The sequence below is a fragment of the Eucyclogobius newberryi genome, unplaced genomic scaffold (assembly GCF_026437365.1).
Source record: "Eucyclogobius newberryi isolate DKJ021-1_F unplaced genomic scaffold, fEucNew1.0.hap1 SCAF_4, whole genome shotgun sequence".
In the NCBI taxonomy this organism is placed as follows: Eukaryota; Metazoa; Chordata; class Actinopteri; order Gobiiformes; family Gobiidae; genus Eucyclogobius; species Eucyclogobius newberryi.
The window spans coordinates 6,469,657-6,493,656 of record NW_027316056.1 but is presented as its reverse complement, the minus strand read 5'-3'; the positions used below and the strand labels follow the sequence as shown (position 1 = coordinate 6,493,656).

General features: G+C 47.5%; 1 protein-coding gene across 2 annotated transcripts; it reads right to left on the bottom strand.

The window, feature by feature from the left end:
- Positions 1–24,000, bottom strand: ltv1 (LTV1 ribosome biogenesis factor). 2 transcript variants are annotated; one of them, XM_072463433.1, is made up of 11 exons: positions 23,822–24,000; positions 22,953–23,084; positions 11,657–11,854; positions 10,210–10,294; positions 9,426–9,558; positions 8,157–8,361; positions 6,137–6,264; positions 5,749–5,888; positions 3,541–3,593; positions 1,218–1,418; positions 1–269 (listed from the first exon to the last, which is right to left on the bottom strand). In XM_072463433.1, exons 1-11 carry the CDS (start codon positions 23,822–23,824, stop codon positions 159–161), a joined length of 1,389 nt encoding a protein of 462 aa, XP_072319534.1. In that variant the 5' UTR covers positions 23,825–24,000; the 3' UTR covers positions 1–158. The 2 variants fall into 2 exon arrangements, with proteins under 2 accessions (XP_072319534.1, XP_072319535.1); XM_072463434.1 differs by having other exon boundaries at positions 11,657–11,848.

Here is a 24,000-nt window from a genome sequence, read left to right as displayed (position 1 = left end):
TCATTTTGATAAACATCTTTAGTTGTTGCAAAAGTTACATTAAAATACACAAAATATCAGTTATTATGTAAATCAGAAGGAAGTGAACTCTCCACTTCAAAGTAAAGTCCTGGTCTCGGGAAGTGTCTGTGATGGCTCTTTTCAGAATAAAAGTCTGTTCACAGTTTGAGTCCCTGGATGTTAGTTCTGAGGTTCTGCAGCTGTTTCTCCTGTCGAGCCTTTTCTTCTTTAAACGCCGTTTTATTTGCCTTTTTCTCTATCCTCCGCTCCTGTGAGAGAAAACAAGATTTAAAGCACAACTTAAACATTGTAAGTAAATTGTGTTATAAATATATAGTGACATTTATAGTCATTCATTTATTGTTGACTTTAAATTAGACTTCTGAGAGTGATTGAATAAGTCTTAAATGAGCAAAACTGAATTTTTTTGGACATTTTATTGGCAACAGTTTAAGATTACCAAAACTAAAACTGCTTTATTATTACAGCGATGGAAAGTACAAACGCATGCCTGAAAATGTATTTCTACTCAATACTTCATACTATAAAGATCATTTGGTTGAGAAGATGTTAAACGACACGTTACTATTTATCTGCATGATTCATGTTTGAATTCACAGTGCAGTTTCTGATTCAAACAGACAATATTTAAATTAGGGCTGCAACAATGAACGCATCGTGACTATAACTGTCATTTGATCATTTTAATATTTATCTGGATTAAACTTTAGGTTACGTTTGTAACCCTGGTTCTCCAAGTAGCATGAGTGGTAAATACAATTGAATGGTTACTACACTCAAAGCACTTTACACGTATTCACAGAAGCTTAATTGACATTATTCTGCCCCGCCCACTTTTCCTTCTTTTCCCACACATCAGCACCTCCATTTTAAATGGAAAACGAGGGAAAAGTCTCGCCACTAAAACATGCTCTAGTAGTAGATTGATTTGTGTAAAATGTCCCATGTTCGTGTGTCCAACAGTGCACAGATTCCCTGGGCCTGAAAAGGGCTTTTTAGTCTGTGCAGAACATATTTTCTGGAGGTCGGCAGCTCTATGCTAACTTTTATCATTCTAAAGTAGAGCTTTTTTAAAGTTAAAATGCTGGGTGTTTAAATGTATATTTTAAGTCTAATAAAATGAGGTCCTACTAAAGATAGAAATGAAAGTGTGTAGCTACAGTTGTCCCTCCCCGGACCACCAGAGGGCGCCTCACCTTGCGCTCCTCTTTGACAGCTTGTTTCCGGGCTTTCCTCTCGTGGCTGCTCTCTTCACTGCCCCGGGGGAAAGTGGCGGCTCGTGGCAGGTCTGAGTCGTTGATGCGGCTCATGCGCTCGGCCTGTTTGGCCGTGAGGCCCCGGGACGGCAGGACGTCCAGAGGAATCCCTGACCTCTGCGACACGCGGATTGTCTTAGTCTGAAACAGCAGAGCAAATACAAGGGTTAATACTGAGTGCATATGTGCAGTATTTGTATCGTTACAGACATTAAACCTGCTTTTGAATTAGCATCTCATGTTTTAGAGCTAAAGGGAAAAAAAGTTTCTCCATGGCCTAGCACCAAAGTACATCTCGAACCGGCCTCCCGCTGGTGCCAGAGTCAGGACTAAACATGGACCGGCCTCCTGCTGGTGCCAGAGTCAGGACTAAACATGGACCGGCCTCCTGCTGGTGCCAGAGTCAGGACTAAACATGGGCCGGCCTCCTGCTGGTGCCAGAGTCAGGACTAAACATGGACCGGCCTCCTGCTGGTGCCAGAGTCAGGACTAAACATGGACCTGCCTCCTGCTGGTGCACAGAGTCAGGTTTAAACATGGACCGGCCTCCTGCTGGTGCCAGAGTCAGGACTAAACATGGACCGGCCTCCTGCTGGTGCCAGAGTCAGGACTAAACATGGACCGGCCTCCTGCTGGTGCCAGAGTCAGGACTAAACATGGACCGGCCTCCTGCTGGTGCCAGAGTCAGGACTAAACATGGGGAATCTGTGTTTCAGTTTTATGCAGCTAAAATCTGGAACAGTCTTCCTGAAGATGTGAGACAGGCTTCTGCTCTGACAATGTTCAAATCTAAGCTAAAAACTGTTTTGTTTAGCTGTGAATATGACTGAAAGGATTTTCTTTGCACTCTTCTTTTTTAGTTTTAGGTCTTAAACTGTTTTGTGATTTCTGTCATGTCTTTGTGATTTTACTTAAACTATTTGACGGAATAGCCTGAAAAGGTCTTTCTTTAGAGAAACTCTTTACAATTCTAAACCTACTATTTTAGACACAATTACAATTGAACATGTAATTCTGCTTGACACAATAGCCCATTGTGCTGGTGTCCAAGTGCAGCAACAGAGCAGGAGCCTGGGGAGAGGGTCAGAACACACTGCTCAGATTGTCAGTCGGCACTAAGGCCACTGCAAAGTCCAGGAAGAGCCTGGCGCACCGACCCACTGATCAAGAGCAAGTTTCAAGACTAAAAGCTCTGGTCGAGTTTTGTCTGGGACAATCAGTTTGGTTTTCTCTCTGGTGGATCACTGAGCACGGACAAAATGTATGATTCATGTCAACAAAATAGTTAAATTGAATGAATAGAAATGAAGGTTTTGTGATTTCTGTCATGTCTTTGTGATTTTAATCACAAAGACACTTTGAAAATGCCTTTTGTAGTCTTTCCTTGCTGAGACGGAGGGTCTAAGGACATTTCCTATGAACATTAATCTGTGTTTCACTGTCGCCCTTTGAGGCGACTGCTGTTGTAATTTCGAGCGTTCCAAAAATAAATTGAATTGAAATGGAGAAAACATCACAGATGGAGAAGTGTTTGAGGACTTTTTAACCAGGATTCATCAAACTAATGTGAATGAAGCTAAATGTTCCTCCAGGAGTGTTTCTGATGAGAACAATGTTAGAACAGAGAGAAGTGAAAAGAGAGAAAATCAATTTAGTATAATCTGTGCTCTTTAAATGTGATGGCTGCAAAATAATATAACCAAAGATATATTTAGTCAATACTTCTTTACTTTAAATTTAAAAGTATAATATGACCATCCATATTATCCATATCACCATCCATCTTCACTGCGGCGCACTTTTTACTAAAATATTGATAATATTCAAACTTGTTTAGCTTAAATGAGTGAATCCACTTCAGTTATGACTAAATACTCAATTTGAAAAAGAACAAATGAAAGAACTACTTCCACCTACATTCAGATTTTATATTTTCACTGTGACTTTGCTTTCTCATCTGACTTGGTGGATCTAATTTAGTATTTTTAGTCAGAACTGAAGTGGATTTAAATCTTTAGTGACGGCTCTAACAGAACTAATGTAATATAATAGTAATGACCAAAAGAACATTTAAAATAGATGATGTTAGATCATCCAAATCTCTGGAACTGAAGACGTTATGGCAAATTCAAGTGTAAAAATGACCAGTGGACAAAAATTCAGGTCACAAAGGTTAAAACAAAAGGCAAAGTCTGAACTTCAAACACTCCAAGCTTGTTGTTCGATTGTAAAAGACTTTACAAACTGAGCTGATGTTCCTCACCTTCTGAGGCTCCGCGATGACTTTGGGCCTGTTGTAAATGTTGGAATATGTGCCTGAAAACGGAAACATCACAGTTACAATCACAAAGTGAACAATCACAAAGTGAACAATCACAAACTCAACAATCACAAACTCAACAATCACAAACTCAACAATCACAAACTCAACAATCACAAACTCAACAATCACAAACTCAACAATCACAAACTCAACAATCACAAAGTGAACAATCACAAACTCAACAATCACAAACTCAACAATCACAAAGTGAACAATCACAAACTCAACAATCACAAACTCAACAATCACAAACTCAACAATCACAAACTCAACAATCACAAACTCAACAATCACAAAGTGAACAATCACAAAGTGAACAATCACAAACTCAACAATCACAAACTCAACAATCACAAACTCAAATCATCACAAAGTGAACAATCACAAACTGGAGCAGAGATAGAACAGAATATTCTGGAGCAGAGCCGGAACAAGAACATTCTGGAGCAGAGCCGGAACAAGAACATTCTGGAGCAGAGCTGGAACAAGAACATTCTGGAGCAGAGCTGGAACAAGAACATTCTGGAGCAGAGCTGGAACAAGAACATTCTGGAGCAGAGCTGAAGCAGAACATTCTTGAACAGAGCTGAAGCAGAACATTCTGGAGCAGAGCTGGAACAGGAACATTCTGGAGCTGAGCTGGAACAGGAACATTCTGGAGCAGAGCTGGAACAAGAACATTCTGGAGCAGAGCCGGAACAAGAACATTCTGGAGCAGAGCTGGAACAAGAACATTCTGGAGCAGAGCTGGAACAAGAACATTCTGGAGCAGAGCTGAAGCAGAACATTCTGGAACAGAGCTGAAGCAGAACATTCTGGAGCAGAGCTGGAACAGGAACATTCTGGAGCTGAGCTGGAACAGGAACATTCTGGAGCAGAGCTGGAACAGGACATTCTGGAGCAGAGCTGGAACAGGACATTCTGGAGCAGAGCTGAAGCAGAACATTCTAGAGCAGAGCTGGAACAAGAACATTCTGGAGCAGAGCCGGAACAGGACATTCTGGGGCAGAGCTGGAACAAGAACATTCTGGAGCAGAGCCGGAACAGGACATTCTGGGGCAGAGCTGGAACAAGAACATTCTGGAGCAGAGCCGGAACAGGACATTCTGGGGCAGAGCTGGAACAAGAACATTCTGGAGCAGAGCTGGAACAAGAACATTCTGGAGCAAAGCTGGAACAAGAACATTCTGGAGCAGAGCTGAAGCAGAACATTCTGGAACAGAGCTGAAGCAGAACATTCTGGAGCAGAGCTGGAACAGGAACATTCTGGAGCTGAGCTGGAACAGGAACATTCTGGAGCAGAGCTGGAACAGGACATTCTGGAGCAGAGCTGAAGCAGAACATTCTAGAGCAGAGCTGGAACAAGAACATTCTGGAGCAGAGCCGGAACAGGACATTCTGGGGCAGAGCTGGAACAAGAACATTCTGGAGCAGAGCCGGAACAGGACATTCTGGGGCAGAGCTGGAACAAGAACATTCTGGAGCAGAGCCGGAACAGGACATTCTGGGGCAGAGCTGGAACAAGAATATTCTGGAGCAGAGCCGGAACAGGACATTCTGGAGCAGAGCTGGGACAAGAACATTCTGGAGCAGAGCCGGAACAGGACATTCTGGGGCAGAGCTGGAACAAGAACATTCTGGAGCAGAGCCGGAACAGGACATTCTGGGGCAGAGCTGGAACAAGAACATTCTGGCGCAGAGGTGGAACAGGAACATTCTGGAGCAGAGCTGGAACAACCAAAGATGGCCTCAAAATTGCGCTTCAGCTTTACTAATGTATATGTATATTTTGTGTCTGTAATATCTCTGTAGATAAAATGAAAAGCTGTTGAGCTGCTCAACATTATGTCCAGTATTTGTCCAGTAAAACATAAAAATCAGGCTTTTACCTTCATCAAAATTGTGAAGTGTCTGTTATTGTCTCTTATTAAAGACACACATGCAGTGAAACACAGTGTTATGTGTTTAAAGCAGCTCTGACGTCACTCACATGAGTCCGAGTGCTTGACAAAAACTTGTTGAGGTTAATCTTAAATTCTGTACTGAAATCACATCGTGTTCCACTGAAACATTTGCCTCCAGAATGTAGTTTTAGGTGTCAGACTTTGCAGCGCCCCCTGGTGGCTGTGAAATTGAATGAAGACTCACTGATGATGGTCTCACAGTCCCACTTCTCCTGCGGCGCCTCCACGACCAGCGTCTGTAGCTCCTCCTCCTCCTCCTCTGAACTCTGCACTTCCTCCAAAACAGGAAGTACCTTTGGCCCCAGATCCTCAGGCCTCAGAGATCTGCAGAAACATATTTTATTATGAAATATTCTAATAACCTAACAGTGTTCTAACATTGAATCGAACAATAAACAAATTATTCACGGTCATTTAAAATCTGAGCATTTTTTTTACCCATTAGTAAGTCATTAGTGGACGAGGCGGTGCCCCTCACCCGAGTCACATTTACCCCCCGTCCCTCCCCTGCAGCCGCCCCCCGCCCCGCCCCTGACCCCGCCCCCTCCTCTGCCCCCAGCCCCCGCACTCACTCTTTTTGCTTCTGCCTGAAATAATCCTTGATCACTTCCTCCAGACGAGAACTGTCCGGTTCGATGTATCCTTCCAGCTCGGCATTGTCCAGAGCGCCGATCTCGTCATCGTCAAACTGCTCGTAGAACTACACAACACGCAAACACACAGACACACACACAAACACCCAAACGTCAACACACTGGAAAAATCAACATCTAAATGTGCTTGAAATAAGTAGTATTTGTAAATGTCCTCCATCTAGAAGCCTTTATTTGGTTAAGGATGTATAAGTAAAGCCTGAGTGTGGGCTGCAGGCGGTACCTTCTAGAAGCCTTTATTTGGTTAAGGATGTATAAGTAAAGCCTCAGTGTGGGCTGCAGGCGGTACCTTCTAGAAGCCTTTATTTGGTTAAGGATGTATAAGTAAAGCCTCAGTGTGGGCTGCAGGCGGTACCTTCTAGAAGCCTTTATTTGGTTAAGGATGTATAAGTAAAGCCTCAGCGTGGGCTGCAGGCGGTACCTTCTAGAAGCCTTTATTTGGTTAAGGATGTATAAGTAAAGCCTCAGTGTGGGCTGCAGGCGGTACCTTCTAGAAGCCTTTATTTGGTTAAGGATGTATAAGTAAAGCCTGAGTGTGGGCTGCAGGCGGTACCTTCTAGAAGCCTTTATTTGGTTAAGGATGTATAAGTAAAGCCTGAGTGTGGGCTGCAGGCGGTACCTTCTAGAAGCCTTTATTTGGTTAAGGATGTATAAGTAAAGCCTGAGTGTGGGCTGCAGGCGGTACCTTCTAGAAGCCTTTATTTGGTTAAGGATGTATAAGTAAAGCCTGAGTGTGGGCTGCAGGCGGTACCTTCTAGAAGCCTTTATTTGGTTAAGGATGTATAAGTAAAGCCTCAGTGTGGGCTGCAGGCGGTACCTTCTAGAAGCCTTTATTTGGTTAAGGATGTATAAGTAAAGCCTGAGTGTGGGCTGCAGGCGGTACCTTCTAGAAGCCTTTATTTGGTTAAGGATGTATAAGTAAAGCCTGAGTGTGGGCTGCAGGCGGTACCTTCTAGAAGCCTTTATTTGGTTAAGGATGTATAAGTAAAGCCTCAGTGTGGGCTGCAGGCGGTACCTTCTAGAAGCCTTTATTTGGTTAAGGATGTATAAGTAAAGCCTCAGTGTGGGCTGCAGGCGGTACCTTCTAGAAGCCTTTATTTGGTTAAGGATGTATAAGTAAAGCCTCAGTGTGGGCTGCAGGCGGTACCTTCTGGAAGCCTTTATTTGGTTAAGGATGTATAAGTAAAGCCTGAGTGTGGGCTGCAGGCGGTACCTTCTAGAAGCCTTTATTTGGTTAAGGATGTATAAGTAAAGCCTCAGTGTGGGCTGCAGGCGGTACCTTCTAGAATCCTTTATTTGGTTAAGGATGTATAAGTAAAGCCTGAGTGTGGGCTGCAGGCGGTACCTTCTAGAATCCTTTATTTGGTTAAGGATGTATAAGTAAAGCCTCAGTGTGGGCTGCAGGCGGTACCTTCTAGAAGCCTTTATTTGGTTAAGGATGTATAAGTAAAGCCTGAGTGTGGGCTGCAGGCGGTACCTTCTAGAAGCCTTTATTTGGTTAAGGATGTATAAGTAAAGCCTCAGTGTGGGCTGCAGGCGGTACCTTCTAGAAGCCTTTATTTGGTTAAGGATGTATAAGTAAAGCCTCAGTGTGGGCTGCAGGCGGTACCTTCTAGAAGCCTTTATTTGGTTAAGGATGTATAAGTAAAGCCTCAGTGTGGGCTGCAGGCGGTACCTTCTAGAAGCCTTTATTTGGTTAAGGATGTATAAGTAAAGCCTCAGTGTGGGCTGCAGGCGGTACCTTCTAGAAGCCTTTATTTGGTTAAGGATGTATAAGTAAAGCCTCAGCGTGGGCTGCAGGCGGTACCTTCTAGAAGCCTTTATTTGGTTAAGGATGTATAAGTAAAGCCTGAGTGTGGGCTGCAGGCGGTACCTTCTAGAATCCTTTATTTGGTTAAGGATGTATAAGTAAAGCCTCAGTGTGGGCTGCAGGCGGTACCTTCTGGAAGCGGTCGTCGAGCAGAGTGAGCTGCTCGTTCCTCCTCATCACAGACGAGCTCATGGAGTATTCTGTGAAGCGCGTTTTCGTCTCCTCGTGCTCGAACATGAACTCTGGAGCGTCGGACAAGTCTGCGTCCGAGTCAAAGTCCTCCTCGCCCTCCTCGTCCTCCCACTCGTCGTCGTCTTCATCTTTATCGTCGGCGCTGAAGTGTAAAAGCAAAAAAAAGGGAATTCATTATCGCCGTCGCTCGACTTGTATTTTTAGCTTTACGTTTTCCCCGAATCATTCCAGACAAAAACCCCACATATGATCGGTCGGAGGATCAATCTTAGCTGGAGCTGCAACTAACGATTATTTCAGTTGTCAATGAGTCAAACAATCATCAAAATGTTGTATTTTTGGGGGTATTTATAAGTAAAAGGGCAGATTCAACACTTTATATATAAATACATAGTTTCCTAGTACTGTAATGTAGTAATGAATACCCATGCAGTTGTAGTTTTTTATTGCAGTTTGGGTCACATACTTAAAGATACTTGGTGGTTTTGAACATTTTAGCCACACCCCTTTAATCGACTAATCGATCAGCAGGACATGTATTTATTGCACGTTATTAATGCATTATAAACCAAATACAGGTGCAAATATGGCAACCGAAAGCTTCTAGAGGGAGAATATTTATGAATAAAGTGTATTATTGATGAAAGATAGCTATAGTTTGTTCTTTTGTGACATTTTTATTTAACAACAACACTGTCTTTTCGTATGTGTTTTAGAGTTTGGATTTACAGTATGTTTTAACAGTTGGATTCTGTTCAAAGTTCACATTTAAAACACATCTACAAGTGTCAACATTTGAGCCTGAAATCTGAACTGCTAAACAAACCCATGAACATGTTTGTAGAAGTTTAAACTACAGAGCAATAGTTTGATCTTTGCAAAGAAACAACATTGAAATGTGATTTATCTTGCAGCTGTGGACACGATTATTCAGATGAACTGGTGCCGTCCTAATGAATATCTTAATATATTTGGCTTAATTGAATGGAAATGCCTTAGTTGAGTGTGAAAATGTCCATGTTTGAATCATTTTCTTTGACACATTTTATCCAGTGTAAATGTCATTTATTTCCTCTGCAGATAAAATAAAACACGATTATAGATTCAATATGACAAGATTAAAAGGCTAAAAAAACTAAACATTTTTGACACATGTGCTTAAGTGTCACTTTGTCATGTTGATCTCTAGAGTGAATAATACTTTACCCGGTGCCGCCTCCTCGGTTGGAGCTGTTGGCTTTCAGAATAAAGTCGTCGTCCAAAAGGTTTTCTGGATCATCAAAGTCAAAGTCTTCGTCGAGAGCGGCCACGATGTCAGGATCCATGTCCAGACGAGGACCTGCGGGAGAAACCAGAGGTCATTCAAACTATTCACTCACACAGTCCAGGACAGTTACAGATACAAATAAGACAGCCGAGGATTCTTTTAGTTTATTTAGTCGTCTTGTCATTCATTATTTCTATTGTTCATTGGGATGTTTTAAATACATTTTTAACCAAATATAGGTTGAATTATGGAAACTGAAGACTTCTAGATTGAGAACGTTAACAAATGCAGTGAAATATTTATGGAAATCAGAGAGTGTTTCTTTTTGGACATTTTGATTTATTATTATTATTGTGCTATTAAAAAGGTCTTTGGTTTGTGTTTTAGAGTCTGTTTAGTCCAGAGTAAGATTACTTGGAGAGTAACACAGCTCTGACCAACAACTGAAGACACTTTATCCTACAAAATACCATCAAAAATAAATAAAAACACAAAACAAACTCCATAGACTATAAGAATCATACAGCAGTTCATTAATGCAAGAGAGTGACAGAGTGAGACAAAGTCTGAGAGAGGGGGAGAGAGGGAGACCCAGAGTGAGCCAGAGTGAGCCAGAGTGAGCCAGAGTGAGCCAGAGTGAGCCAGAGTGAGCCAGAGTGAGCCAGAGTGACCCAGAGTGACCCAGAGTGACCCAGTTTGGTAAATGATTCCACAAGGTTTCACCTGAGATGGGCGCGGCCTTGTTGAGCAGACCGACCTCTTCCTCAAACTCGGAGGCGAACACTGAAGACGGCAGATTGATGCTGGTCTGAAAATGAAGAGAAATGAACAGATTTAAATCTTATGTTAGAAATGACTCCAGATCTCTTTTCCTTTCCAAATCCTCTTTCATATTTAAGGCCAGACACAGGAAACAGGACAGGAAAAATCTTCAATTTAAAGATCTTCTGTCGATTACTCAAATAAATGCAAGAAACACATTTTACTTACATCTGTTTTTCACCATGTCATGTTTTCATATTGAAATAACGCATTTTGTGTGAGAAAATGGACAAAACTGCATATAATTGGACAGAGCCGGTTAAACCGTGTTGTTTGCTGATCTTATTAGACACAAAAAGAGGAGATTTTAGATATTTTGTTTAGTTTTTGAGTAAACAAGGTCTGACTGAAAATAGGTGCAAAAATTCTACTTTCACGATCTCTCATGTTTCTGGAGTTAAAACTTTCATAAATCAGGTTTAGAATTAGATCAACAAATCCTACAGTTTAACCCGTCAGAATCCTTTCCAGTCCAAGATTGTAAAGTTTGATGAGTGTGGGGCTGATCTTCATGTTTTAGCTTTATTTCTGTCTTTACCAGGGACAATGCAGAGGTAGTTACAGAGCACAGTCTGCTCATTTTAAACTCTGTCATAGATCGTGCATTTATATAATAACATTCAAACATTAAAGTCTATAATTACACAGTGCAGATGTTCTTATTCAAGACTCATTGTTTCAAGACTCATTCTTTCACTCATCTACTCTTGGACAGACTCTTCTTTACAAGCTGGGACAGTTTAGGATTGTTTTCAGCCTTGAGTCTGGAGTAAGGGCAACTTGATTATTTTACATGCATTTGAGAAAAAAAAGAATTACTGAAGTCTCTGAACTGCATTTGGAGAAAAAGTAACAATGTCCCAGAGAAATCTATGGATTAAGTGGATTCAATGAAACAATGAAACATCTTTAGGAGCAGATTGGAGAGTGAAAATGGAAAGAAATGCTTTTGCCTGCAGCGTCTCGCCTTAATAAGATGAGAACATAGAAGTGCGGTCGAATAAAATGGAGCGAGGCCTAAACTAGAAGAGCTCTCAAAACTCATTTCCAGACTCAGACCATAAATCTGACACAATATGCAGACAAAAGATCATAAAATTGCATACATTTGCTCCACAACAACAGAAATGTACAAACAGATTAACTAAAAAGCTAAAAATTTAAGTCAATTGTTTGCTCTAAAAACTCCGGCTTATTCATTCTGTAACTTTTCCTTTCCGCTGTGGTTAATATAAACGTTTATGATCCCAATAAAATAATGATTCGACTAATGACGTCTGATTAATCCTGGACTAAAGGAGCAAATGCAAAAGAGAAGCAGCTGCAGTGGTTGTTCTGATTGACTCACAGTATTCCCCGTCTCCTCTTCCTCATCCTCTTCTTTGTCCTGGATCTGGATCCGTTTCTCGGTCGCCGCGCCGACGCCAGGCACAAGCTCGGACGCTCCCGACGCCTCCTTCAGGTGCTGCAGGTAATTGTAATCATCGTCGAAAAACACGCCAAAGTTCCTCTGCTCCTCCTGCCGCTTCTCCACCTCCACCTCCACCTGAGAAACAGGGTTTACTCCAGCGCTTTGACATTTCTCCTGACAGGAATGTGACTGCAATTAGATTTGCCCTTTATGTTTTTAATAAGTGTCCAGAAAAACTGACAAAAAGACTGAAATACTAGACCTCATGAGCTGACACAGTAATGTAAGCGTCACATTGCTACTTTGATTTGATTGCTAATAATATTGCAGCTCTTACAAAATTAATGCATCTAATTATTGTTAATATTGTAAATGTTGTTTTGAAATAGTGTTGTCACAAAACTAAAAGGTTAGTTTTGAGACTACGGATCAAGATCAATACTCGATACCGAAAAATGCTTCAGACAATATGACAGACTTATTGAATTTTTAACACAAACAATAATGGTCTTATACTAATTCTGATCAAACTCAAACTGTTACTGATGTCTTTTTTTAAGCAGCAATACTTCTAATGAGTGTGTAATGTTGATACTAGTTTTAGCATCAGTTAGTGCCTGATTTTTGATACTTTTGACAATCCTAATTTGAAGTTGAATTTGAGTAAATTGTGTATAGTAAAATATATCTGCAGTAGAAGCGTCTGCAGTAGAAGCGTCTGCAGTAGAAGCGTCTGCAGTAGAAGCGTCTGCAGTAGAAGCGTCTGCAGTAGAAGCGTCTGCAGTAGAAGCGTCTGAAGCGTCTGCAGGAGAAGCGTCTGCAGTAGAAGCGTCTGAAGCGTCTGCAGGAGAAGCGTCTGCAGGAGAAGCGTCTGCAGTAGAAGCGTCTGCAGGAGAAGCGTCTGCAGGAGAAGCGTCTGCAGTAGAAGCGTCTGCAGTAGAAGCGTCTGCAGTAGAAGCGTCTGCAGTAGAAGCGTCTGCAGTAGAAGCGTCTGCAGTAGAAGCGTCTGCAGTAGAAGCGTCTGCAGTAGAAGCGTCTGCAGTAGAAGCGTCTGCAGTAGAAGCGTCTGCAGTAGAAGCGTCTGCAGTAGAAGCGTCTGCAGGAGAAGCGTCTGCAGGAGAAGCGTCTGCAGGAGAAGCGTCTGCAGTAGAAGCGTCTGCAGTAGAAGCGTCTGCAGTAGAAGCGTCTGCAGGAGAAGCGTCTGCAGGAGAAGCGTCTGCAGGAGAAGCGTCTGCAGTAGCGTCTGCAGGAGAAGCGTCTGCAGTAGAAGCGTCTGCAGTAGAAGCGTCTGCAGTAGAAGCGTCTGCAGTAGAAGCGTCTGCAGTAGAAGCGTCTGCAGTAGAAGCGTCTGCAGTAGAAGCGTCTGCAGTAGAAGCGTCTGCAGGAGAAGCGTCTGCAAGAGAAGCGTCTGCAGTAGAAGCGTCTGCAGTAGAAGCGTCTGCAGTAGAAGCGTCTGCAGTAGAAGCGTCTGCAGTAGAAGCGTCTGCAGGAGAAGCGTCTGCAGGAGAAGCGTCTGCAGGAGAAGCGTCTGCAGTAGAAGCGTCTGCAGTAGAAGCGTCTGAAGTAGAAGCGTCTGCAGGAGAAGCGTCTGCAGGAGAAGCGTCTGCAGTAGAAGCGTCTGCAGGAGAAGCGTCTGCAGTAGCGTCTGCAGGAGAAGCGTCTGCAGTAGAAGCGTCTGCAGTAGAAGCGTCTGCAGTAGAAGCGTCTGCAGTAGAAGCGTCTGCAGTAGAAGGGTCTGCAGGAGAAGCGTCTGCAGGAGAAGCGTCTGCAGTAGAAGCGTCTGCAGTAGAAGCGTCTGCAGTAGAAGCGTCTGCAGTAGAAGCGTCTGCAGTAGAAGCGTCTGCAGTAGAAGCGTCTGCAGTAGAAGCGTCTGCAGTAGAAGCGTCTGCAGTAGAAGCGTCTGCAGTAGAAGCGTCTGCAGGAGAAGCGTCTGCAGGAGAAGCGTCTGCAGGAGAAGCGTCTGCAGGAGAAGCGTCTGCAGTAGAAGCGTCTGCAGTAGAAGCGTCTGCAGTAGAAGCGTCTGCAGGAGAAGCGTCTGCAGGAGAAGCGTCTGCAGGAGAAGCGTCTGCAGTAGAAGCGTCTGCAGTAGAAGCGTCTGAAGTAGAAGCGTCTGCAGGAGAAGCGTCTGCAGGAGAAGCGTCTGCAGTAGAAGCGTCTGCAGGAGAAGCGTCTGCAGTAGCGTCTGCAGGAGAAGCGTCTGCAGTAGAAGCGTCTGCAGTAGAAGCGTCTGCAGTAGAAGCGTCTGCAGTAGAAGCGTCTGCAGTAGAAGGGTCTGCAGGAGAAGCGTCTGCAGGAGAAGCGTCTGCAGTAGAAGCGTCTGCAGTAGAAGCGTCTGCAGTAGAAGCGTCTGCAGTAGAAGCGTCTGCAGTAGAAGCGTCTGCAGTAGAAGCGTCTGCAGTAGAAGCGTCTGCAGTAGAAGCGTCTGCAGTAGAAGCGTCTGCAGTAGAAGCGTCTGCAGGAGAAGCGTCTGCAGGAGAAGCGTCTGCAGGAGAAGCGTCTGCAGGAGAAGCGTCTGCAGGAGAAGCGTCTGCAGGAGAAGCGTCTGCAGTAGAAGCGTCTGCAGTAGAAGCGTCTGCAGTAGAAGCGTCTGCAGGAGAAGCGTCTGCAGGAGAAGCGTCTGCAGTAGAAGCGTCTGCAGGAGAAGCGTCTGCAGTAGAAGCGTCTGCAGGAGAAGCGTCTGCAGTAGAAGCGTCTGCAGTAGAAGCGTCTGCAGGAGAAGCGTCTGCAGGAGAAGCGTCTGCAGGAGAAGCGTCTGCAGGAGAAGCGTCTGCAGTAGAAGCGTCTGCAGGAGAAGCGTCTGCAGTAGAAGCGTCTGCAGGAGAAGCGTCTGCAGGAGAAGCGTCTGCAGTAGAAGCGTCTGCAGGAGAAGCGTCTGCAGTAGAAGCGTCTGCAGTAGAAGCGTCTGCAGTAGAAGCGTCTGCAGTAGAAGCGTCTGCAGTAGAAGCGTCTGCAGGAGAAGCGTCTGCAGGAGAAGCGTCTGCAGGAGAAGCGTCTGCAGTAGAAGCGTCTGAAGCGTCTGCAGTAGAAGCGTCTGCAGGAGAAGCGTCTGCAGTAGAAGCGTCTGCAGGAGAAGCGTCTGCAGTAGAAGCGTCTGCAGGAGAAGCGTCTGCAGTAGAAGCGTCTGCAGGAGAAGCGTCTGCAGTAGAAGCGTCTGCAGTAGAAGCGTCTGCAGTAGAAGCGTCTGAAGCGTCTGCAGGAGAAGCGTCTGCAGTAGAAGCGTCTGAAGCGTCTGCAGGAGAAGCGTCTGCAGTAGAAGCGTCTGCAGGAGAAGCGTCTGCAGTAGAAGCGTCTGCAGTAGAAGCGTCTGCAGTAGAAGCGTCTGCAGTAGAAGCGTCTGCAGTAGAAGCGTCTGCAGTAGAAGCGTCTGCAGGAGAAGCGTCTGAAGTGTCTGCAGGAGAAGCGTCTGCAGGAGAAGCGTCTGCAGGAGAAGCGTCTGCAGGAGAAGCGTCTGCAGGAGAAGCGTCTGCAGTAGAAGCGTCTGCAGTAGAAGCGTCTGCAGGAGAAGCGTCTGCAGTAGAAGCGTCTGCAGTAGAAGCGTCTGCAGTAGAAGCGTCTGCAGGAGAAGCGTCTGCAGGAGAAGCGTCTGCAGGAGAAGCGTCTGCAGGAGAAGCGTCTGCAGTAGAAGCGTCTGCAGTAGAAGCGTCTGCAGTAGAAGCGTCTGCAGGAGAAGCGTCTGCAGGAGAAGCGTCTGCAGTAGAAGCGTCTGAAGTGTCTGCAGTAGAAGCGTCTGCAGTGTCTGCAGTAGAAGCGTCTGCAGTAGAAGCGTCTGCAGTAGAAGCGTCTGCAGTAGAAGCGTCTGCAGTAGAAGCGTCTGCAGGAGAAGCGTCTGCAGTAGAAGCGTCTGCAGGAGAAGCGTCTGCAGTAGAAGCGTCTGCAGTAGAAGCGTCTGCAGTAGAAGCGTCTGCAGTAGAAGCGTCTGCAGTAGAAGCGTCTGCAGTAGAAGCGTCTGCAGGAGAAGCGTCTGCAGTAGAAGCGTCTGCAGGAGAAGCGTCTGAAGCGTCTGCAGGAGAAGCGTCTGCAGGAGAAGCGTCTGCAGTAGAAGCGTCTGCAGTAGAAGCGTCTGCAGTAGAAGCGTCTGCAGTAGAAGCGTCTGCAGGAGAAGCGTCTGCAGTAGAAGCGTCTGCAGTAGAAGCGTCTGCAGTAGAAGCGTCTGCAGTAGAAGCGTCTGCAGTAGAAGCGTCTGCAGGAGAAGCGTCTGCAGGAGAAGCGTCTGCAGTCGAAGCGTCTGAAGTGTCTGCAGTAGAAGCGTCTGCAGTAGAAGCGTCTGCAGTAGAAGCGTCTGCAGTAGAAGCGTCTGAAGCGTCTGCAGTAGAAGCGTCTGCAGTAGAAGCGTCTGCAGTAGAAGCGTCTGCAGTAGAAGCGTCTGCAGGAGAAGCGTCTGCAGGAGAAGCGTCTGCAGGAGAAGCGTCTGCAGTAGAAGCGTCTGCAGTAGAAGCGTCTGCAGTAGAAGCGTCTGCAGGAGAAGCGTCTGCAGGAGAAGCGTCTGCAGTAGAAGCGTCTGCAGGAGAAGCGTCTGCAGTAGAAGCGTCTGCAGGAGAAGCGTCTGCAGTAGAAGCGTCTGCAGTAGAAGCGTCTGCAGGAGAAGCGTCTGCAGGAGAAGCGTCTGCAGGAGAAGCGTCTGCAGGAGAAGCGTCTGCAGTAGAAGCGTCTGCAGGAGAAGCGTCTGCAGTAGAAGCGTCTGCAGTAGAAGCGTCTGCAGGAGAAGCGTCTGCAGGAGAAGCGTCTGCAGTAGAAGCGTCTGCAGGAGAAGCGTCTGCAGTAGAAGCGTCTGCAGGAGAAGCGTCTGCAGTAGAAGCGTCTGCAGTAGAAGCGTCTGCAGTAGAAGCGTCTGCAGTAGAAGCGTCTGCAGTAGAAGCGTCTGCAGGAGAAGCGTCTGCAGGAGAAGCGTCTGCAGGAGAAGCGTCTGCAGTAGAAGCGTCTGAAGCGTCTGCAGTAGAAGCGTCTGCAGGAGAAGCGTCTGCAGTAGAAGCGTCTGCAGGAGAAGCGTCTGCAGTAGAAGCGTCTGCAGGAGAAGCGTCTGCAGTAGAAGCGTCTGCAGGAGAAGCGTCTGCAGTAGAAGCGTCTGCAGTAGAAGCGTCTGAAGCGTCTGCAGGAGAAGCGTCTGCAGTAGAAGCGTCTGAAGCGTCTGCAGGAGAAGCGTCTGCAGTAGAAGCGTCTGCAGGAGAAGCGTCTGCAGTAGAAGCGTCTGCAGTAGAAGCGTCTGCAGTAGAAGCGTCTGCAGTAGAAGCGTCTGCAGTAGAAGCGTCTGCAGTAGAAGCGTCTGCAGTAGAAGCGTCTGCAGTAGAAGCGTCTGCAGGAGAAGCGTCTGAAGTGTCTGCAGGAGAAGCGTCTGCAGGAGAAGCGTCTGCAGGAGAAGCGTCTGCAGGAGAAGCGTCTGCAGGAGAAGCGTCTGCAGTAGAAGCGTCTGCAGTAGAAGCGTCTGCAGGAGAAGCGTCTGCAGTAGAAACGTCTGCAGTAGAAGCGTCTGCAGTAGAAGCGTCTGCAGGAGAAGCGTCTGCAGGAGAAGCGTCTGCAGGAGAAGCGTCTGCAGTAGAAGCGTCTGCAGTAGAAGCGTCTGAAGTAGAAGCATCTGCAGGAGAAGCGTCTGCAGGAGAAGCGTCTGCAGGAGAAGCGTCTGCAGTAGAAGCGTCTGAAGTGTCTGCAGTAGAAGCGTCTGCAGTGTCTGCAGTAGAAGCGTCTGCAGTAGAAGCGTCTGCAGTAGAAGCGTCTGCAGTAGAAGCGTCTGCAGTAGAAGCGTCTGCAGTAGAAGCGTCTGCAGAAGAAGCGTCTGCAGGAGAAGCGTCTGCAGGAGAAGCGTCTGCAGTAGAAGCGTCTGCAGTAGAAGCGTCTGCAGTAGAAGCGTCTGCAGTAGAAGCGTCTGCAGTAGAAGCGTCTGCAGTAGAAGCGTCTGCAGGAGAAGCGTCTGCAGTAGAAGCGTCTGCAGGAGAAGCGTCTGAAGCGTCTGCAGGAGAAGCGTCTGCAGGAGAAGCGTCTGCAGTAGAAGCGTCTGCAGTAGAAGCGTCTGCAGTAGAAGCGTCTGCAGTAGAAGCGTCTGCAGGAGAAGCGTCTGCAGGAGAAGCGTCTGCAGGAGAAGCGTCTGCAGGAGAAGCGTCTGCAGGAGAAGCGTCTGCAGGAGAAGCGTCTGAAGCGTCTGCAGGAGAAGCGTCTGCAGGAGAAGCGTCTGCAGTAGAAGCGTCTGCAGTAGAAGCGTCTGCAGTAGAAGCGTCTGCAGTAGAAGCGTCTGCAGTAGAAGCGTCTGCAGTAGAAGCGTCTGCAGTAGAAGCGTCTGCAGGAGAAGCGTCTGCAGTAGAAGCGTCTGAAGCGTCTGCAGTAGAAGCGTCTGCAGTAGAAGCGTCTGAAGCGTCTGCAGGAGAGGCGTCTGCAGGAGAAGCGTCTGCAGGAGAAGCGTCTGCAGTAGAAGCGTCTGCAGTAGAAGCGTCTGCAGTAGAAGCGTCTGCAGTAGAAGCGTCTGCAGTAGAAGCGTCTGCAGTAGAAGCGTCTGCAGTAGAAGCGTCTGCAGGAGAAGCGTCTGCAGTAGAAGCGTCTGCAGTAGAAGCGTCTGCAGGAGAAGCGTCTGCAGTAGAAGCGTCTGCAGTAGAAGCGTCTGAAGCGTCTGCAGGAGAAGCGTCTGCAGGAGAAGCGTCTGCAGTAGAAGCGTCTGCAGTAGAAGCGTCTGCAGTAGAAGCGTCTGCAGTAGAAGCGTCTGCAGGAGAAGCGTCTGCAGTAGAAGCGTCTGCAGTAGAAGCGTCTGCAGGAGAAGCGTCTGCAGTAGAAGCGTCTGCAGTAGAAGCGTCTGAAGCGTCTGCAGGAGAAGCGTCTGCAGGAGAAGCGTCTGCAGTAGAAGCGTCTGCAGTAGAAGCGTCTGCAGTAGAAGCGTCTGCAGGAGAAGCGTCTGCAGGAGAAGCGTCTGCAGGAGAAGCGTCTGCAGTAGAAGCGTCTGCAGGAGAAGCGTCTGCAGGAGAAGCGTCTGCAGTAGAAGCGTCTGCAGTAGAAGCGTCTGCAGTAGAAGCGTCTGCAGTAGAAGCGTCTGCAGTAGAAGCGTCTGCAGTAGAAGCGTCTGCAGTAGAAGCGTCTGCAGTAGAAGCGTCTGCAGTAGAAGCGTCTGCAGTAGAAGCGTCTGCAGTAGAAGCGTCTGCAGTAGAAGCGTCTGCAGTAGAAGCGTCTGCAGGAGAAGCGTCTGCAGTAGAAGCGTCTGCAGTAGAAGCGTCTGCAGTAGAAGCGTCTGCAGTAGAAGCGTCTGCAGTAGAAGCGTCTGCAGTAGAAGCGTCTGCAGGAGAAGCGTCTGCAGGAGAAGCGTCTGCAGTAGAAGCGTCTGAAGTGTCTGCAGTAGAAGCGTCTGCAGTAGAAGCGTCTGCAGTAGAAGCGTCTGAAGTGTCTGCAGTAGAAGCGTCTGCAGGAGAAGCGTCTGCAGTAGAAGCGTCTGCAGTAGAAGCGTCTGCAGTAGAAGCGTCTGCAGGAGAAGCGTCTGCAGTAGAAGCGTCTGCAGGAGAAGCGTCTGCAGTAGAAGCGTCTGCAGTAGAAGCGTCTGCAGGAGAAGCGTCTGCAGGAGAAGCGTCTGCAGGAGAAGCGTCTGCAGTAGAAGCGTCTGCAGTAGAAGCGTCTGCAGTAGAAGCGTCTGCAGGAGAAGCGTCTGCAGGAGAAGCGTCTGCAGGAGAAGCGTCTGCAGGAGAAGCGTCTGCAGGAGAAGCGTCTGCAGGAGAAGCGTCTGCAGGAGAAGCGTCTGCAGGAGAAGCGTCTGCAGGAGAAGCGTCTGCAGTAGAAGCGTCTGCAGTAGAAGCGTCTGCAGGAGAAGCGTCTGCAGGAGAAGCGTCTGCAGTAGAAGCGTCTGCAGGAGAAGCGTCTGCAGTAGAAGCGTCTGCAGTAGAAGCGTCTGCAGTAGAAGCGTCTGCAGGAGAAGCGTCTGCAGTAGAAGCGTCTGCAGGAGAAGCGTCTGCAGGAGAAGCGTCTGCAGGAGAAGCGTCTGCAGGAGAAGCGTCTGCAGGAGAAGCGTCTGCAGGAGAAGCGTCTGCAGTAGAAGCGTCTGAAGCGTCTGCAGGAGAAGCGTCTGCAGTAGAAGCGTCTGCAGGAGAAGCGTCTGCAGTAGAAGCGTCTGCAGTAGAAGCGTCTGCAGTAGAAGCGTCTGCAGTAGAAGCGTCTGCAGGAGAAGCGTCTGCAGTAGAAGCGTCTGCAGTAGAAGCGTCTGCAGTAGAAGCGTCTGCAGGAGAAGCGTCTGCAGGAGAAGCGTCTGAAGCGTCTGCAGTAGAAGCGTCTGCAGGAGAAGCGTCTGCAGTAGAAGCGTCTGCAGGAGAAGCGTCTGCAGTAGAAGCGTCTGCAGGAGAAGCGTCTGAAGCGTCTGCAGGAGAAGCGTCTGCAGTAGAAGCGTCTGCAGTAGAAGCGTCTGCAGGAGAAGCGTCTGCAGTAGAAGCGTCTGCAGTAGAAGCGTCTGCAGTAGAAGCGTCTGCAGTAGAAGCGTCTGCAGTAGAAGCGTCTGCAGTAGAAGCGTCTGCAGGAGAAGCGTCTGAAGTGTCTGCAGGAGAAGCGTCTGCAGGAGAAGCGTCTGCAGGAGAAGCGTCTGCAGGAGAAGCGTCTGCAGGAGAAGCGTCTGCAGTAGAAGCGTCTGCAGTAGAAGCGTCTGCAGTAGAAGCGTCTGCAGTAGAAGCGTCTGCAGGAGAAGCGTCTGCAGGAGAAGCGTCTGCAGGAGAAGCGTCTGCAGGAGAAGCGTCTGCAGGAGAAGCGTCTGCAGGAGAAGCGTCTGCAGTAGAAGCGTCTGCAGTAGAAGCGTCTGAAGTAGAAGCGTCTGCAGGAGAAGCGTCTGCAGGAGAAGCGTCTGCAGGAGAAGCGTCTGCAGTAGAAGCGTCTGAAGTGTCTGCAGTAGAAGCGTCTGCAGTGTCTGCAGTAGAAGCGTCTGCAGTAGAAGCGTCTGCAGTAGAAGCGTCTGAAGTGTCTGCAGTAGAAGCGTCTGCAGTAGAAGCGTCTGCAGTAGAAGCGTCTGCAGTAGAAGCGTCTGCAGTAGAAGCGTCTGCAGTAGAAGCGTCTGCAGTAGAAGCGTCTGCAGTAGAAGCGTCTGCAGGAGAAGCGTCTGCAGTAGAAGCGTCTGCAGTAGAAGCGTCTGCAGTAGAAGCGTCTGCAGTAGAAGCGTCTGCAGTAGAAGCGTCTGCAGTAGAAGCGTCTGCAGGAGAAGCGTCTGCAGGAGAAGCGTCTGCAGGAGAAGCGTCTGCAGGAGAAGCGTCTGCAGGAGAAGCGTCTGCAGGAGAAGCGTCTGAAGCGTCTGCAGGAGAAGCGTCTGCAGGAGAAGCGTCTGCAGGAGAAGCGTCTGCAGTAGAAGCGTCTGCAGGAGAAGCGTCTGCAGTAGAAGCGTCTGCAGGAGAAGCGTCTGCAGTAGAAGCGTCTGCAGTAGAAGCGTCTGAAGCGTCTGCAGGAGAAGCGTCTGCAGGAGAAGCGTCTGCAGGAGAAGCGTCTGCAGTAGAAGCGTCTGCAGTAGAAGCGTCTGCAGTAGAAGCGTCTGCAGGAGAAGCGTCTGCAGGAGAAGCGTCTGCAGGAGAAGCGTCTGCAGTAGAAGCGTCTGCAGTAGAAGCGTCTGCAGTAGAAGCGTCTGCAGTAGAAGCGTCTGCAGTAGAAGCGTCTGCAGTAGAAGCGTCTGCAGTAGAAGCGTCTGCAGTAGAAGCGTCTGCAGGAGAAGCGTCTGCAGTAGAAGCGTCTGCAGTAGAAGCGTCTGAAGCGTCTGCAGGAGAAGCGTCTGCAGGAGAAGCGTCTGCAGTAGAAGCGTCTGCAGTAGAAGCGTCTGCAGGAGAAGCGTCTGCAGGAGAAGCGTCTGCAGGAGAAGCGTCTGCAGGAGAAGCGTCTGCAGGAGAAGCGTCTGCAGTAGAAGCGTCTGCAGTAGAAGCGTCTGCAGTAGAAGCGTCTGCAGTAGAAGCGTCTGCAGTAGAAGCGTCTGCAGTAGAAGCGTCTGCAGTAGAAGCGTCTGCAGTAGAAGCGTCTGCAGTAGAAGCGTCTGCAGGAGAAGCGTCTGCAGGAGAAGCGTCTGCAGTCGAAGCGTCTGAAGTGTCTGCAGTAGAAGCGTCTGCAGTAGAAGCGTCTGCAGTAGAAGCGTCTGAAGCGTCTGCAGTAGAAGCGTCTGCAGTAGAAGCGTCTGCAGTAGAAGCGTCTGCAGGAGAAGCGTCTGCAGTAGAAGCGTCTGCAGTAGAAGCGTCTGCAGGAGAAGCGTCTGCAGGAGAAGCGTCTGCAGGAGAAGCGTCTGCAGGAGAAGCGTCTGCAGTAGAAGCGTCTGCAGTAGAAGCGTCTGCAGTAGAAGCGTCTGCAGGAGAAGCGTCTGCAGGAGAAGCGTCTGCAGGAGAAGCGTCTGCAGTAGAAGCGTCTGCAGTAGAAGCGTCTGCAGGAGAAGCGTCTGCAGGAGAAGCGTCTGCAGGAGAAGCGTCTGCAGGAGAAGCGTCTGCAGTAGAAGCGTCTGCAGGAGAAGCGTCTGCAGGAGAAGCGTCTGCAGTAGAAGCGTCTGCAGTAGAAGCGTCTGCAGGAGAAGCGTCTGCAGGAGAAGCGTCTGCAGGAGAAGCGTCTGAAGCGTCTGCAGTAGAAGCGTCTGAAGCGTCTGCAGGAGAAGCGTCTGCAGTAGAAGCGTCTGAAGCGTCTGCAGGAGAAGCGTCTGCAGTAGAAGCGTCTGCAGTAGAAGCGTCTGCAGTAGAAGCGTCTGCAGTAGAAGCGTCTGAAGTGTCTGCAGGAGAAGCGTCTGCAGTAGAAGCGTCTGCAGTAGAAGCGTCTGCAGGAGAAGCGTCTGCAGGAGAAGCGTCTGCAGTAGAAGCGTCTGCAGGAGAAGCGTCTGCAGTAGAAGCGTCTGCAGTAGAAGCGTCTGCAGTAGAAGCGTCTGCAGGAGAAGCGTCTGCAGGAGAAGCGTCTGCAGGAGAAGCGTCTGCAGTAGAAGCGTCTGCAGTAGAAGCGTCTGAAGCGTCTGCAGTAGAAGCGTCTGCAGGAGAAGCGTCTGCAGTAGAAGCGTCTGCAGTAGAAGCGTCTGCAGTAGAAGCGTCTGCAGTAGAAGCGTCTGCAGTAGAAGCGTCTGAAGCGTCTGCAGTAGAAGCGTCTGCAGTAGAAGCGTCTGCAGTAGAAGCGTCTGCAGTAGAAGCGTCTGAAGCGTCTGCAGTAGAAGCGTCTGCAGGAGAAGCGTCTGCAGTAGAAGCGTCTGCAGGAGAAGCGTCTGCAGTAGAAGCGTCTGCAGGAGAAGCGTCTGCAGTAGAAGCGTCTGAAGCGTCTGCAGTAGAAGCGTCTGCAGTAGAAGTATCTGCAGTACCTTGAGGGCCGGCAGCAGCACATGCTGTGGAGCCGTCTCATCTGCAGCGAGTGGATCTCTCTGACTTCGATGGACCAAGTGGAACGTCACCGCCTTCTTCTTCTCGATGAACGACTTCTTCTTTCGATGAGGCTGGAAACAAAGACAATATCAGGCGTGAGCAGAGCCGTAGAGTCGCCGTAGAGCTCTGGGTGCCATTACAGCTGTGTTATGAACTGTGAGTAGTCAACTATAAAATGAACCATAATCATTTAGTGATAATTATGTTCCTCTGGACTAAACAGGGTCTAAAACACATTTAAAAAGAGCAGTGACATTATTCAATCCAAATGTCAAAAAATAATTACTTTCAGATTTTAATAATATACTTTATTAATTTATATTCTCTGTCTAGAAGCCTTCAAATCACAATATTTACACCTTTTATTTGGTTGAAATGTATGTTAAAGTAAAATAACATTGTGTTATGAAGGTTGGGTGAACGGAGTATTTAAATGTAGATTCTGTTCTTATTTACTTAAGTGTCTTCCGATCATAATGGGTTAATAATTACCTGGTTAAATAAAGGGTAATAAACAAATGCAATTGTCAAGTCTTTTGTTATAAGCCATCAATAATGTAATCCAACTATTACTACTGAATAACTTGTTTACTCATATTACTAACTACTCTGTAATGTGTAATCTCTCAATAAACCTGACACTGTTTCCCAAAGACAAATGAGTAAACTTGTGTTGAAAAGAGACTTAATGGATAATGGAAATGTTTAGATTGTGTTTAAAATATTAATTGAACAGTGAAATCTACCTTTAAAAGTCCATGCTAGGAGTTAGCTCAAGTTAGCATATCTCAAAATAAATCACACTTACCATCTTCTTACGACGTTGAACGCTGTATTTTCTGCTTTATGTACTTTAAGAAGCTTCCAGTGTTAAGCTACGGTAAATATTCTATCGTTTAATCGCATTAAAGTCCTCACGTGCTGGTGTTTTTGAATGTTTTGTTTAGCACGCCGTGTGAAGCGTGTTTGTGCTCAGGCCGCGGCCAT

Excerpts from the sequence above, each read along its gene's own strand:
- ltv1 (XM_072463433.1), bottom strand. Across the intron at positions 9,559-10,209 it reads CAAGGCCGCGCCCATCTCAG|GTCCTCGTCTGGACATGGAT; the intron begins GTGAAACCTTGT and ends TTTCTCCCGCAG. Across the intron at positions 1,419-3,540 it reads TCATCGCGGAGCCTCAGAAG|ACTAAGACAATCCGCGTGTC; the intron begins GTGAGGAACATC and ends CTGCTGTTTCAG.